Source organism: Elaeis guineensis, chromosome 5 (genome assembly GCF_000442705.2).
Source record: "Elaeis guineensis isolate ETL-2024a chromosome 5, EG11, whole genome shotgun sequence".
Taxonomy (NCBI): domain Eukaryota; kingdom Viridiplantae; phylum Streptophyta; class Magnoliopsida; order Arecales; family Arecaceae; genus Elaeis; species Elaeis guineensis.
The window spans coordinates 1,487,163-1,503,421 of record NC_025997.2 but is presented as its reverse complement, the minus strand read 5'-3'; the positions used below and the strand labels follow the sequence as shown (position 1 = coordinate 1,503,421).

Sequence of the window (16,259 nt, the reverse complement as noted above, 5' to 3'; positions counted from 1 at the left end):
AATCCTAATATTTGATCAAATCAAATAATATGCAACAATTGTAATTTAGTTCTTCTACAACTTACTAACTCTTAGTAAGTCCTCAATGTAATTTTTACATTTAAATCCAGTCATCAATTAAATTGATAATTAAGATCACTTACGATTTACGATTTGAAATCACGATTCAACGATCCAATCAGTTAAGATTTCTTTTATGTGTAATCCTATAGGTTCTATTATTCGATCAATTATCAAATAGTTGATTTTTCATTAGTCTATATTCATTGCTGACAACCTATGGAAATAATATAATAGAATACAAAGTATTTGTATAATATGATTTGTTACGAAGACTTATTGATAATATATGCGTAGATTGTCGACATTTTAAGTCAGAAGAATTTCAATACTATCTAAATTTTCTATCGTAGTTGTCCAATTATCGTCAGGACTCATCATGATGTCGGAAATATTTTGGAGTGGACTCTTCTCCGAATGAGCTTGAGAGAGAGCGACATCACTTTTTTTTCCTCAAATTTTATCGAGGAGGAGATCATTGCTCCTCGGGAATGGCATGATGTGAGTACTAGGTGGGTTGGTGTTGCGGTGAAAGAGGTTACTAGGGAGCTTGCCGGCTATGCCTGAAAAGTGCGATATATGATGTCGGTTCCTCCAGAGGTTGTTGTTGTTATGGTCACTTTTCTACAGTTTGCTGCAGACTATGGACAGCCTTTATCAAAATCTTGTCATGCTGCAGTAGGGTGGTGAACTGCTATTGGTCTGCTATGACTACTAATTATGAAGCACTAGGCTCCGCGTATTGTATAGGAGGTTCTCCACGACGACATGAAGAGCATCGAGTGGAGCTTGTGGATGCATTCCAAGCTCTCGTTTTGGCCATGATTCTTTTTTCTGAGGGATTTTTTCTCCTTATCTGGTGCACTAAACTGTTGCTGCAAATCTCCGATGAAATGGTCGGCCGTGAGCTGTGTTGCGCTTAGTTGTTGGATGGCAGAAAACCTGCAAAATCAAGTCCGCTTGTCGGAAGTTATCCGGTGGGGGACTCTTTGATGCTTAAATCAGTCGGAGATAGAGAACAACAGAAAGAACCAAAGCATGAGAGCAAAGAGTTAAGTTCAAAAATAATTTTTTAGGTCCCATCGCTTACATTTTTTTAAATAGGGTAGAGAATATCGTTACTGTGTAACTTCTACCTCTTAGAACTCAGAATATGGGAGTTATTGCATTTACTAGGTGTTTATCTCATTAACTATCATTAAAATTGAATAATGGATTATTAGTGGATGATTCTTGCATTCCACGACCCCACGATCGCGGGTAGTTAATATCTGCACGGAATAACTATTGCTCGACTTCTATTTTTTCAGAATCAAGATAGTCGATAAAATATCGAGAAAATCGTCGGTCGAATATTATTCAAGATTGTCAGTTGCATGTTGATTTTAGTCGGCTGAATTTAGCTGACGGATTTTAGTCGATGGAATATAATCGGCTCAATTTAGTTGGCTAAACTTAATTAACGGATCTTAGTTGGCTGAACTTCATCGATTGTGAGCCAAGGATTTACCCCCACAAGATAAAGCAGCCACTTCAACTGCAGTACAAATCCTTCGTATTGTGCAATTCACAAGGGATTTTGCTGTGAAGCAAACCGATCCTTTGTTGCTACATGCGTTCCAAAATATTGCACCACATGATAAACTTGTCATGCTTGCTGACCTCGCTATGCCGCTGTCATTCGGAATGACACGGAGGGGAACTTCCGCGATATGGGTGGGTTGTCGCAGAGTCGATTCATCTTTGACTGGTTTTTCTAGGTCAATTTTCGGTTCCCTGGCGTCAAGGGTCAGCGGTTCATTTCACGCGTGGATTTAGACGGAAGACGACGGCATGGACGCTGTGTGGAATTTGAATGGCTCACCGTCCCAGACCATCTCAAGAAGAAGACTGCCATACATTCATGTAGACCTTACCTAAACGCAGGCGCGCCCGGCGCTGGCGCTTTCTTTAGCTAGCTATGGCGAGGAACGACTAGATTAGCATCAATTTGTTAAATCTACATTCTTTATTAATAAATTTGGGGAAGTTCTTCCTTCCTCCACTTGCGTTCAGCAAAATAAAAGAAATTGGGGATAGTTTCACTGTTTGAACCGAGAGAGAGAGAAAGAGAGAGAGACGGGTTCCAATGGACAAAAATTAGCTTTCAAAGGAACAAGCTACAGAGTTTTAGAGGCGGTAGAGTTGAATGTTCTTAGAATTTTTAAAATGAAACTCATTCTGGTGCTCTTCTCCCTCCTCCTATTTAACTAACAGCTCAAGGGAAGAGATTCTCTTCTCGTACCATTCACCAGAAGATCATGAAGAATCCATCTCCTCTTACAAACATCCTCATCCCTCTTTTCCTCCTCCTCCTCCTCTTCTTGCTCGCTCCCTCTGCATCGCGAGCAGCACGGAGCTCTCTTTCAAGAGGGTCTTCTCTCTCCGTAGAGAAATACTCGGATATCCTCGTCTCCCCAAGCAGGTCTTTCACATGCGGCTTCTATAACGTCGGCACTAATGCCTCCTTCTCGATCTGGTTCTCCAACTCAGCCAACAAGACCGTCGCATGGACTGCAAACTGGGATCGTCCGGTAAATGGTCATGGATCAAAAATTAGCTTCTGGAAGGATGGAGGCATGGTTCTAGCTGACGCCGATGGCACGATTGTGTGGAGCACCAACACAAGCTCGACGCTAGCCGATCGAGTGCTGCTATTGGACACCGGTAATCTTGTCGTGCAGGACCCCAGCGGTAAAATTCTATGGCAAAGCTTCGATTCTCCTACGGACACTCTTCTTCCCAAGCAACCGATTACTAAAACCATTCGAGTAGTATCTGCGGCCGCTCCAGGATCACTCTCTTCAGGCTACTATGGCTTGTATTTCGACAACGACAACGTCCTCAGGCTCATATACGATGGACCTGAGATTTCTAGCATCTACTGGCCCAATCCTGATTTTCAAAGTGGCAGGACGATCTACAACAGCAGCAGATATGCAGTATTGGATGAGATGGGAAAGTTCGTTTCGAGCGACAAGTTAGCATTCAATGCTTCCAACGTGGCTCCTGGAATCTTAAGAAGGCTGACTCTGGACTACGATGGCAATCTCAGGCTCTACAGCTGTTGCGGCCAATTTCATTATCGCCAGGTCACCGGGAACGAGCACCTGACACCGAATCGCCCGACACCCGATCGCTTGACACCAGATTGTTTGATGTCCCATCATCGAACAACGGGACACCTGACATCGACCTGCCCGAACCATCCGTCGGTGAAGTCGGCAAATCTGGTCCGGGACGCAGCGAGGAGTCCACTCCTTTCGCCCAACGTCCCGCCTGCGTGGAGACGCGGGCTAATGCGACATCAGGCTCAGGAGTGGGGAGGGGCAACTGTTGGGATATACCGACCGACCGACCGACCGATCGATCGATCGGCTGACCGACCGACGGACCGGCCGAGAGTATGTCGGTCGGGCAGACCCTTTCCGCCCTCCCGACCGACTACACCGGGGGGTCCGATGTCCGACCCCCGCGACGTGCCCGACTGACCATCGGAGGGGTCCGAATCTTCATCCGACGCCCCTCAGCTGGCCACCGACCTAAGGTCGGTCGACTTCTCCAATCGCCGTACTACTGCCAGAGACTGTCAGCCCTGACAACGGCATGCGGCGCTACCGCCTAGCGGCATTATCCCGCATATGGCTTTGTCAACCCTAGTGATTTGACGGCCCCATGGCGATTTGACACCTTTACGGCGACTCTGACATTCTACAGTGAATTGACAATTCTCCAATTGTCTGCGCCATTAATGACGGCGCCATACCGTGCTCCACTATATATATCGGGGAAGGCAACAGTGCTAGAGGTCCTTCGGAAAACTCTCAGGCTTGCTCCCTTTCTTTCTCTCTCTCAATTGAGCTCTCTGTCTTCATTTCACTGTTACCCAGTCTCCTCCCTGACTTGACCATTGGAGGGTCCCCGCCGGAGCTGCCTCCGATCAGTGTGGATTTTTTTTTTGCAGGCGCTCGTTCCCGGCGACCAGGCGATGAGGGGATTGGCCGCAACAGATTGGCACGCCAGGAAAGGGGTGAAAACGTGCATAGGACGTTACGGTACGCTATCCCTACGAAATTCGAGATGACAAAGACGAGAGCTCAGCGATCGAGGGTCACCGAGTCGGCGAGGCGCTCTTCCCGCCGGGAAGAAGCCTCTCCTCCACCCTCCGTGGCGGAACCCAGCTCACCGCACCCCGCGGTGACCATGGAGGCGCAGATCGCGGCGATCGTGCGGCAGATGACCGTGCTGACGGACGCGGTCAAGAGCCTTCAGCAACAGCCGGTCCAGCTGCCGCCATCACCGGTCGGACAACCGACGGCACGTTCGATGCCCTCCAGGAGCAGCCACCGACGCCCGCATCGATCTCCGTCGCCTCCGCAGGAGCACCTGCCACAGCGCTCCCACGGAGAGGAGGAGGGGCAGCCGCGGTGCGACGCCCATCGACCCCGACAGCTTTCTCCCTCCCAGCTAGAACGAGCGAGGAAGGAGAAGCAGCCGCGAACGCTGTCCGCCTCTCTTTCGGACTCTTCCGGAGACTCTACTCCTGGGGTTTCCCAGCACCGACGGATCGACGACTACTAACGCAGGTTCGACGAGATCGACCGTCGGCTTGCCCAGTTGCAGATGGACGGACAGAAGTCCTCGAACGACATTGACTTCTAGACCGCCCAACCTCTCTCCCGACTTGTCCTTGACGAACCGATCCCCAGTCGGTTCAAGATGCCGCACGTGGAGCCTTACGATGGCTCCACTGACCCCATCGACCACCTGGAGAGCTACAAAGCTCTCATGACGATCCAAGGGGCAATCGACACTCTCCTTTGCGTTGGCTTCCCCGCCACGCTACGCAAAGCTGCCAGGGCCTAGTACTCCGATCTTCGATCGAAAAGTATCCACTCCTTCGGACAGCTCGAGCACTCCTTCGCGGCCCACTTCAGCACCAGCCGAAGGTCGCCCCGAACATCGGATAGCCTTTTCTCTCTTAAACAAGGAGAAAATGAGATGCTCCGACACTTCGTGGCGCGGTTCAACGCGGCCACGCTCGAGGTTCAGGACGTCAATGAGGACATGGCCATCTCGGCCATGAAACGGGGGCTGAGGACGTCTCGATTTACCTACTCCCTGGACAAAATCCTCCCCCGGATGTACGCTGAGTTGCTGGAGCGTGCGTACAAGTACATGCGCGCAGACGAGGGAGCTTCCGACCGATGCCTGATCGAGCCTAAAGGCCCGAAGGAGAAACGGAGAAAGAGTCAGGACCCAGCTGTGCCTGGCGGGCCCCCGACCGACGGTCGGGTGTCGCCACCACGACGGGACAAGAGGTCGCCCCGACGTCGGAGCCCGAGGCCGACACGCCCCAGGTACGATTCCTACACTCCCCTTTCTGCTTCTCGTGTGCAGATTTTGATGGAGATCGAAGGGGAAGAGTACCTGCGACAGCCTCCACCTTTGAAGGCAAAGGGCCTCGACCGATGGAAATACTGTCGATTACACCGGGGCTATGGCCACAACACCGAGCAATGTATCCAGCTTAAGGATGAGATCGAAGCCCTCATCCACCGGGGGTATCTCGGTAAATTTTGGAGGAACCCACCAGCTTGACCAGTTGCCGACCGACGACCCCAGCCGACCCAAGAAGCGATTGATAATCGACCTACGACCGGAGTCATCAACATGATCTCCAAATGGCTGGACCCGGGGACGTCCGCTGGAGGGGAGCCGACGAAGAGGCTACGCCCGGACGATGCGATTACCTTTACAGAAGAAGATGTTCGGGGCATCCAAATCCCCCATGATGATGCTGTTGTTGTCTCAGCGACAATAGCCAATTATGATGTAAAAAGAATTTTTGTAGATAATGGAAGTTCAACGAACGTTCTGTTTTACTCGACCTTTTCTCACGGATGCGACTGTCGGCTGACCGACTCAAGAGAGTCCCTATGCCCCTAATAGGTTTCGCTGGAGACGCTGTCGCAGTGGAAGGAGAGGTCACCCTGCCAGTGACAGCTGGAGCCGAACCATGACAAAGCACGATCCTCCTGACTTTCGCGGTCGTCCGGGTGCCCTCCACCTACAACGCCATACTCGGAAGACCCGGACTGAACGCCCTTAAGGCGATAGTTTCGACGTATCATCTCTTGGTTCGGTTCCTGACCAAAAATAGCGTCGGAGAGATGCGCGGAGATCAACACCTCGCCCGTCGATGCTTTCAGATCTCCGCTCAAAGCGACGAGTCGAAAGGCCCCCTGACGGCCGATAAGCTGGACCAACGGGAGGAAGAAGAGCGGGGCGAGCCGGCCGAACAGCTCGTTCCCATCACGATAGCAGGGAACCCTGACCAAAAGGTGTGGGTCGGGTCTCAATTACCCGACCCCGAGCGGCAACATTTGGCAGAGCTACAAAAGGCAAATACCGACGTATTCGCTTGGTCGGCGGCGGATATGCCGGGAATTTCCCCAGAGACGATGACCCATCGACTCAACATTGACCCATCAGCGAGGCCGATAAGGCAGAAGAAAAGATCTTTCGCCCCAGAAAGACAGAAGGCCATCGACGAGGAGGTGGATAAGCTACTCGAGGCAGGCTTCATCAGGGAGACCACTTATCCCGATTGGCTCGCCAACGTGGTGATGGTGAAAAAAGCCAACGAAAAATGAAGAATCTGCATCGACTACACCGACTTGAATCGAGCCTGTCCAAAGGACAGCTTCCCACTTTCGAAGATCGATCAGCTGGTGGATGCGACGTCCGGCTACCGACTGCTCAGCTTCATGGACGCCTTCGTAGGGTACAACCAGATCCGGATGGCACCCGAGGACGAGGAACACACCGCCTTCGTGACCGTCAAGGGCCTCTACTGCTACAGAGTAATGTCGTTCGGACTGAAAAATGCTGGCGCCACTTACCAACGACTGGTCAACAAGGTCTTTAAAGATCAGATCGGGCGCAACATGGAGGTGTACGTCGACGACATGCTGGTAAAGAGTGCGCAAATTTTGGATCATGTCCGGGATCTTGAAGAAACCTTCCAAACTCTACGATGACACCAGATGAAGCTGAACCCGACCAAGTGCGCCTTCGGGGTGACCTCAGGGAAGTTCCTAGGATTCTTCGTCTCACAACGGGGAATCGAGGCTAACCCCGAGAAGATCAGGGCCATCATCGACATGCGACACCCGGACACCAAGAAGGAGGTGCAGCAACTCAACGGAAGGATCATCGTGCTCAGCCGATTCATTTCTCGATCGGCTGAGAGATGCCTCTCGTTCTTCAAAACCTTGCGACAAGCCAAGCAGTTCTCCTGGCCGGACGAGTGCCGGCAAGCCTTCGAGGAACTGAAGAGGTACCTGGCCTCTCCGCCGCTCCTCGTGAGACCGGAGGTCGGGGAGGTCCTGTACCTTTACCTGGCTACTTCCCCGGAGGCAGTTAGTTCGGTGCTCGTCCGAGAGAACGAGAACCGGATCCACCAACCGATATATTATGTCAGCAAGGTACTCCACGAAGCCGAGACTCGGTACTCGAAAGCAGAAAAAATGATTTTCACTCTAGTCAGTTCGGCACAGCGACTCCGTCCATACTTCCAGGCACACGCCATCGTGGTCCTCACCGACCAGCCCCTGAGAGCCATCTTGCACTGCCCTGATACATCAGGAAGGCTGGCGAAATGGGCCGTGAGACTGAGCGAATTCAACATCCAATACCGGCCGCGACCTGCCCTCAAAGCTCAGGTTCTGGCCGACTTCATCGCCGAATGCCCGACGACCGACCTACCGTCGGGGGAGGGAAGCCCGACGGAGGTCGGGACCCACGATTGTGACCCCGACTTGACCTGGGTGTTGCACATCGATGGAGCTTCCAATGCTCAGGGCAGTGGGGCCGGTTTTCTACTCACCAACTCGGAGGGGGTGGTTACTGAGCACGCCCTCCGATTCGACTTCAAGGCCTCCAACAATCAGGCCGAGTATGAGGCGCTCGTCGTGGGTTTGAAATTAGCATTGGAGCTCGGGGTTGACCGACTCAAAGTCTTCTCCGACTCCCAACTGGTCGTTGGGCAGATCAAAGGCGAGTTCGAAGCACGAGATCCGACCCTGGTCAAATACTGCCAAAAAGTAAAAGATCTCGTGGCGCGCTTCGAATACTTCGAGATCTCCCACATCCCCAGAACGGAAAATGCTCGGGCCGACGAGCTTTCCAGGCTCGCGACGTCCGACTACTGCGCCTTGGGCCGGACGTTCGTGGAAAGTCTTGAACGGTCGAGCATCGACGAAGTCGGAAAAGTACTGCAATTAGTGGCGGAGCCGAGCTGGATGGACCCGATCGCTCAGTACCTGACCGATGGATCTACCCCCGAAGACCCTGCGGAGGCCAAACGACTCCGGTGGGCGGCTTCCTAGTACGTAATGATCGATGGTCGGTTGTATAAAAGATCATTCTCTCTTCCCTTGCTGAAGTGCCTGGGGCCTACCGATGCGGACTATGCCCTCAGAGAAGTACATGAAGGAATCTGTGGCGATCACTTGGGGGGCAAGTCCCTGGCTTACAAGGTCCTGCGACAGGGCTACTACTGGCCCACTATGAAGAAGGACGCTGCTGAATTGGTTCGGAGGTGCGAACCATGCCAGAAGTATGCCAACATACAGCACTGACCCGCCAGCCAGCTTGCTCCGGTCATCGCCCTGTGGCCCTTCGCCCAGTGGGAAATCGACATACTCGGACCTTTTCCCCCAGCATCCGGACAACAAAAATTCATCGTCGTCGCGATCGACTACTTCACGAAATGAGTGGAAGCCGAACCCTTAGCACAAATCACTGAGCAGAAGATGGAAGACTTCGTACAGAAGTCCATCATCTTTCGGTTCGGACTGCCAAACACCATCATTACCGACAATGGACGGCAGTTCGACAACCAGGACTTCAGAGACTTCTGCGCGAGATTTTACATCACACACCGACTAACCTCGGTCGGGCATCCACAGTCCAACAGCGAGGTCGAGGTGACCAACCGGATCATATTGCACGGGCTCAAAACCCGACTGAATGAAGCCAAGGGCCTCTGGGTCGAAGAGCTGAACTCCATCCTGTGGGCGTACCGGACGACACCCCGTATCCCGATCGGAGAATCACCTTTCAGCTTGGCCTATGGAACGGAAGCCATGATCCCGCTGGAGATCGGATTGCCATCAACTAGGGTCGAGCAATATCGTGAGCCGGAGAACTCCGAGTGTCGGAGGGCCGACTTGGACCTCCTGCCCGAGCTCCGCCGCGAGGCCCAACTTCGTATGGCTTCTTACTGACAAAAGGTGGCCCGATATTACAACGCCAGGGTAAAGCCAAAGCTCTTTCGACATGGAGACCTGGTCTTGAGAAGGGCAGAGGTCTCGAAACCCTCGGATCAGGGAAAATTATCCCCAAACTGGGAGGGACCCTACAAGGTGGCCGACGCCTACGGATCGAGAGCTTATCGACTGGAAACCCTGGAAGGAAAAATCATCCCCCGAACCTGGAACGCCGACAATCTGAGGTTGTACCATCAGTGAAATCTGTACCTCCCCCCATTGGGAATACGAACTCGATTTAAACTTTGGAGTCTGGAATTTTGATCCTTCGACTGGGGTTCGGCGCTCGACGTCCCAACACGGACTTTACGTTCTACTTTGGGCCGTCGGATTGGCTGCCGGCGTTTCGTCGAACATTTAAAGAACTGACGCGCTTGCGAAAATGGGAGTTACACTCCTACAACTTTCGGCTAGAACGTTCGGGCAGAACGATCAGCCGACTCGTCGACCCCGCTCCGACCGGGAAAGGCAAAAGCGCCAACGCAACCAATGCTGCGTTCGCGACTTACCGACTGGGTCGAAGCCGGTCGAAGGGTATTCGGCTTACCACCGTTTATCACACGACGCTACACAAGCGCCCGACCAAAGTCTGGGTGAGGGGAACTCGACTTACCATCGCCTTCCCGACCAGACGCGTCGACTGCGTGCGACAATGTAGCAGACGCAGTCTGACCGATCACATCGGACGACATTCGGGTCATCGGGATGCGCCCAAAAGCTGGTCGACTATCTTCCCCATGAACGACCTTCGACTCCGCCAGTGCAGCCGACTCAGCACGCTCGTGCCTTAAAGTCGGTCGACCCCCGACTCACGCCAGGACGACGTGCGTTCGACTTGCGCCAGGACGACGTGCGTTCGACTCTGGCATTCGGTTTGCGGCCTAACGACGGATGTTCGGTCTAGGTCCTGAAACAGGCGATCAGTGGTCGGGGTTCGTCTTGCTTACCTCACACTGAACCGCCGACTATCTCAACTAACGACTCGGGGTGACGATTGGGTGTCCTAATGCGGCACGCCAAGGCTGCTCCCTCCGACCTTATGACCCCGCGATTACAAGCACATCCCAGCAGGCAAGAAAAGGAAGTCGAAAGAGAAACTAGAAAGTTCTTAAGTTCATTCGGTTACAAAATCGGGCCGAAGCCCGGTTACAAGTGTGCTAAGAAAAACAAAAACGATAAAAGAAGACGAGGCCACGATCATCCTTCGGAGTCAATCTCCTCGACTGACGGAAGCTCGGGGATGACTGGTGTATCCACCGCGATCAGCACTGGGTCGACGGTCGAAACAGGATCGTCGGTCGGTGCTGGACTGGCGGTCGGCGCCGGATCACGGGTCGGGGCTTGGCCAGAAGTCAGGGCCGTCTCTCCTTCGGCAATCTGTTCCGGGACGGCCTCTCCCGTCACGACGATGCCTCCCGATGATGGGTCGGCCATCTCTTTTGTGGCTTGGTCCTCGACCCCCGGTGGGATGATGCCGCTGAGGTCCAGCTCCGGGTACAGGGCTTGGACTGCATCCCGACCATCCTCGTACCCCACCCGATACGACGCAAAGCCAGACTCCAGTAGCTCCTCTCGGTACCGGTCGGAGCCACGAAAGTCGTCCACCACCCGACTCGCCGACTCCTTCGCCGACCTTGCCTCCGCTTTCGCCCGATCGAGAGAGTCCTTCGCTGACTCCGCCTCTGCCTTCGCTATGTCGGCATCGGCCTGGGCAATCGACAAGTCCTCCTCAGCCTTGGCGAGATTCTCCAGGCTGACCCGGAGCTGCTCGCGTTCGGCCTCGAGCTCGGCAGCGATGCCGTCCCGCTCGCACCGCAGACGGTGCGCAGTCCGACCCTTGCGCTTGGCTTCTTTTCGGGCCGACTTGAGCTCGGACCCGAGATGAGAGACCTCGTCCATCGACTTCGCCTCCCGGTCGGCCGACTGCTTCAGGTGTTCGACCAGCATCACTCGGTCGGCTTCGACGGCCGCCGCCCTGTCCTTCCAAGCCGCCCGGACGTTCCCGAACCTCCGGTACCCAGCTTCAAGTTCGAACGTGGTATAGATCAGCTGCGGACGCGGGCACTACGTCAGGAAAATGAAGTAATGAAAACACTAAAGAAAAAGGAGGCGAAGTAGAACTTACCCCGACCATGGTCGGGTAGAACGAAGATAGCATCTCGGTCACTTGTCGAGACCTCAGCACCTCCACGTCGGCTGGGAGGAGGATCCCCTGGCACAGCCTCCTGGCCAGGTTGTGGTCGGCCAGTGCCGACGCTCCTTCGGAGAACTGAGCGCCAGGCGGCGCAGTGCGACTCCCCGACCTTGTGTCATCAGCGGGGTCCATCGGAGCTTTCCCTCGATCGGCCACCCCAGCCAGTGGATCCGGTAAGGAGGGGATGCTCGAGTTTGACGCAGCACCCCTCGTTGCAGCTGCAGACGCCGTCGGATAGCGTTCGGGTTCCCAAACGGCGTCCGACGCCACTCCCTTCGGTGAAGCCGCCGACGTTCCTTCAGCCGCTTCCTCCTCCGACTGCTCCTCCGGTTGCACCGTTGGAGCCGAGAGTGCGATCACCGGCTCCGACTGATCGGTCATCGACGCCGCGAAGGTCAGCACCGCTGTGGAGGGTTTCTTCGGCGGTCGTGAAGGTTCGGCCCCCGACGCCGCATATTGTCGGATTTCAGCGTCGGTTGGCCTCATCCTCGATGGTGTCCCTGCGATACCGACAGAAGGATTAATATATGCACGAGAATGAATGCCAAATAAAAAGACAACCGATGGATCGGGCGATACCTTGACGGGGGACCAAGCTCAGGCTAGCGTCATAGAGGGCTTGTTCGGTAACAAGCTCCCTCTGCTTCGGGACCGACATGTCCTTGAGTCGGGGGAAGTCCTCCCGATCGTCCGCCTCCACCTGGCTGTTCTCGTTCGCCTCGGTTCGGGGCGCGCCCCAATGAGAAGGGAAGCCCCAGGGAGAAGAAGAAGAAACAAAGAAAAACTGGTTCTTCCACCCGTGAATGGATGATGGAAGGCCAGTGATGAAGGAAAGACCCTTCCGGGGGTTGAAGAGCCATCATTCTCGGGCCTTAGGGTGGGGTCGGAGGACAAAAAATATTCGGAAGAGAGAGATACAAGGGTTGGTCGGCAGAAGCTGACACAACAAGGCGAAGCTGATTATTAGCCGAACAGAGTTCGGCACCAGTTGCGCCGGACAAAGTCCGTAATAATCCAGCAGATTTCGAACGAACTCCAAAATCGAAAGCCGAAGACCAGCCCGGAGGTCCTCGACGTACAGTGCCACCTGGCCCGCCGGTGGGTTGTTAACCCGACCGCCGACCCCTGGGGCGGAAAGTTGGAACTGCTCCGGGATATGATACTGATTTCGAAGCCGATCAACATTCGGCCCCGAAAGCGAGGAAATCTCAACTTTCGGAGTCGACCGAGGGTCATCGGTCGGGTTTCCCGACTGAGCCCCCTGAGATGAGGTTCCGGCCATAACACCAGAACCAAGAGGAAGACAAGACCAAAGGAGAAGGAGAAGGAAAAAAGAAGGTTTAAAGGAAAGCTAGGGCAAAACAGGAAGGAGCACGAACCCCGGGTGGACCCTTGCGAGAGCGGAAGGGGAGGCAGCTGCCGGCGACGATGGAAGGATCGCTTAGGCAGAGTCTCCGCAGCAAATCGTCAGGAATGAAGCTTCAAGCACGAGTGGCCCTATATATATAGGGCCGTTCAATGGCCGAGATGACGCCGCGCCGACCGAGATTTCTCGGATGGACGACACGTGGCGGCATCCGGGCCCCCTTTCGGCCCGACGGTTCGGCGCACCCGTCTCGGGAAGGCCACGCCGCCTTCATTAAATGCGAAGGACGCCGGCCCGATAACCCCTGACACGTGGCGGAAGGGCTGCGATTCGGAATTAAATTGCCCGCGGTGATTCGCGTTCCCGATGGGACGCTTGACAGTGCCCCGCGCTCCCAGAACCGGCGCTGGGCGGCGGTTTGCGTTCCCCAAAAGGTGCCGGAAACCTGATCGCCTGACACCGAATCGTCCGGCACCCGATCGCCTGACACCGAATCGCCCGACACCCGATCGCCTGGCACCAAATTGTTTGACGTCCCATCATCGGACAACGGGACACCTGACGTCGACCTGCCCGAACCATCCACCGGTGAAGTCGGGAAATCTGGTCCGGGACGCAGCGAGGAGTCCACTCCTTTCGCCCAACGTCCCGCCTGTGTGGAGACGCGGGCTAATGCGACATCAGGCTCAGGAGTGGGGGGGCAACTGTTGGGATATACCGACCGACCGACGGACCGGCCGAGAGTATGTCGGTCGGGCAGACCCTTTCCGCCCTCCCGACCGACTACACCAGGGGGTCCGGTGTCCGACCCCCGCGACGTGCCCGACTGACCGTCGGAGGGGTCCGAATCTTCACCCGACGCCCCTCAGCTGGCCATCGACGTAAGGTCGGTCGACTTCTCCAATCGCCGTACTACTGCCAGAGACTGTCAGCCCTGACAACGGCATGCGGCGCTACCGCCTAGCGGCATTATCCCGCCTATGGCTTTGTCAACCCTAGTGATTTGACGGCCCCATGACGATTTGACACCTTTACGGCGACTCTGACATTCTACAGTGAATTGACAATTCTCCAATTATCCGCGCCATTAATGACGGCGCCATACCGTGCTCCACTATATATATCGGGGAAGGCAACAGTGCTAGAGGTCCTTCGGAAAACTCTCAGGCTTGCTCCCTTTCTTTCTCTCTCTCAATTGAGCTCTCTGTCTTCATTTCACTGTTGCCCAGTCTCCTCCCTGACTTGACCGTCGGAGGGTCCCCGCTGGAGCCGCCTCCGGTCAGTGTGGACTTTCTTTTTGCAGGCTCTCGTTCCCGGTGACCAGGCGACGAGGGGATTGGCCGCAACAACAGCCTAGATGAATCGAAAGGAACGTGGTCTGTTACCTGGGAAGCTCTTCCGCAGCTCTGCCTGATACATGGGCTGTGTGGCAGGAACGGAATCTGCATGTATATGCAATCCAAAGTGGTTTGTTCGTGCCCTCCTCATTACGAGATGAGCGATCCAAGCGACTGGCGCAAAGGTTGCAAGCCAAAGTTCCACATGAGCTGCAACACCAACTCATTCCTAGAGCTACCCCGAACAGAGTTCTGGGGTTTCGATCTCAATTACTCCGAGTCCACTTCCTTGGAGGCTTGCAAGAAGATGTGTGAAGAAGATTGTTCTTGTGAAGGACTGCATTATGTGTCTGGTAGGTGCTATCCTAAAAGCATTCTCTTTAACGAGAGAGCTTCTCCGGACATCCCGGGCAGCACGTACTTGAGGATACCCGCAAGTATATCAACATCGGGGTCCTCTACTCCTCAAATGCACAAGCCCATTTGCAATGTTACAGACTCTGAAGCTACAGCAAGTTCTTCCAATATGTACGCGAGCAGCAGCGGGAAGACGAGATGGGCGTATTTCTATGGTTTTATATCAGCGTTCGGTGCCATCGAAATCCTGTTTGTTGTATCAGGATGGTGGTTTATTTTCAGAATGGAACGGAAGCCAACATCCCTGGAAGAAGGGTGCAGGGAGATCTCCAGTCAATTCAGGCGGTTCACATATAAAGAGCTCAGGAAGGCAACTGGGAAATTCATGGATGAGATTGGACGGGGAGGCTCAGGTGTTGTGTACAGGGGAGTATTGGATGATATGAGGGTGGTGGCGGTGAAGAAGTTGGGAGATGCGATCCAAGGAGAGCTCGGCGCTGAAATGAGTCTGATAGGGAGAATTTATCACAAGAACCTTGTGAGAATATGGGGGTTCTGCTCAGAAGGTGCGCACAATATACTAGTTACCGAGTATGTGGCGAATGGTTCTTTGGACAAGCACATCTTCGGCGAACATGGCACTGCAAGTGTTTTGGGATGGAGCGAGAGGTTCAAGATTGCACTAGGGGTGGCGCAAGGATTGGCATACCTTCATCATGAATGCCTTGAGTGGGTCATCCACTGTGATGTGAAGCCTGAAAACATACTCCTGGACGGTGAATTTGAGCCTAAGATTGCAGACTTTGGATTGGCAAAACTGTCAAAGAGAGGTGGAGTTGGTTCGGACATTTCACGGATTCGAGGAACCAGGGGATACGTGGCTCCTGAATGGACTACAAATCTTCCAATCACCGCAAAGGTTGATGTCTATAGCTATGGAGTCGTACTTCTGGAGATGGTGAAGGGAAGCAGGGTTTCAAACTTGATGGGTGATGAGGAAGAGGAGGTTGAAGGAACGCTGAAAAGTTTCGTTAGGATGTTGAAGGGAAAACTGGAGAGTGGAGAGGAATCATGGGTCGAAGAGATTGTGGATTCTAGATTAAATGGGCAGTTCAATTGCAAGCAAGCAGAGAAGATGGTGGAGATGGTAGTATCTTGCTTGGAAGAAGACAGAAACAAAAGACCGACGATGGATTCTGTAGTCCATACGCTCCTGTCATACCATGATGAGCCCAGCTCCCAGGAGGAACTAGCAGTAGCATCTCCTATCGTCGATCATGTGTGCAATTATAAGTCTCCTGGTCGTGTCTAATGCGTTTCTCTGTATCTCTTTTCGATGGAAGTGTTTCTCCGTATGTCAGATGAAAGTAAAAGATGAAAGTGCTGCCGACCTTCTTTCTTTTTGTTGGACATGTATATGTATTTGTAGAAAGAATCTAAAGGTGTTGCACTCCATTTCAAGTGTCAATGGCATGTTTCCACTGCATTCTTTGGCATAAACAGTAACAACTAGATATATTGATAAAGTGAAAAATTAAGATTGGGAATCTTCTCTACATAGATCTTGGTGT

The 16,259-nt window shown here is 53.5% G+C and overlaps 1 protein-coding gene across 1 annotated transcript; it reads left to right on the top strand.

The window, feature by feature from the left end:
- Positions 1-2,129: 2,129 nt before the first annotated feature.
- LOC105037531 (putative receptor protein kinase ZmPK1) lies at positions 2,130-16,025 on the top strand. Its single transcript, XM_073256922.1, has 2 exons — positions 2,130-3,159; positions 14,343-16,025. Exons 1-2 carry the CDS (start codon positions 2,361-2,363, stop codon positions 15,998-16,000), a joined length of 2,457 nt encoding a protein of 818 aa, XP_073113023.1. The 5' UTR covers positions 2,130-2,360; the 3' UTR covers positions 16,001-16,025.
- The last annotated feature ends 234 nt before the right edge of the window (positions 16,026-16,259 follow it).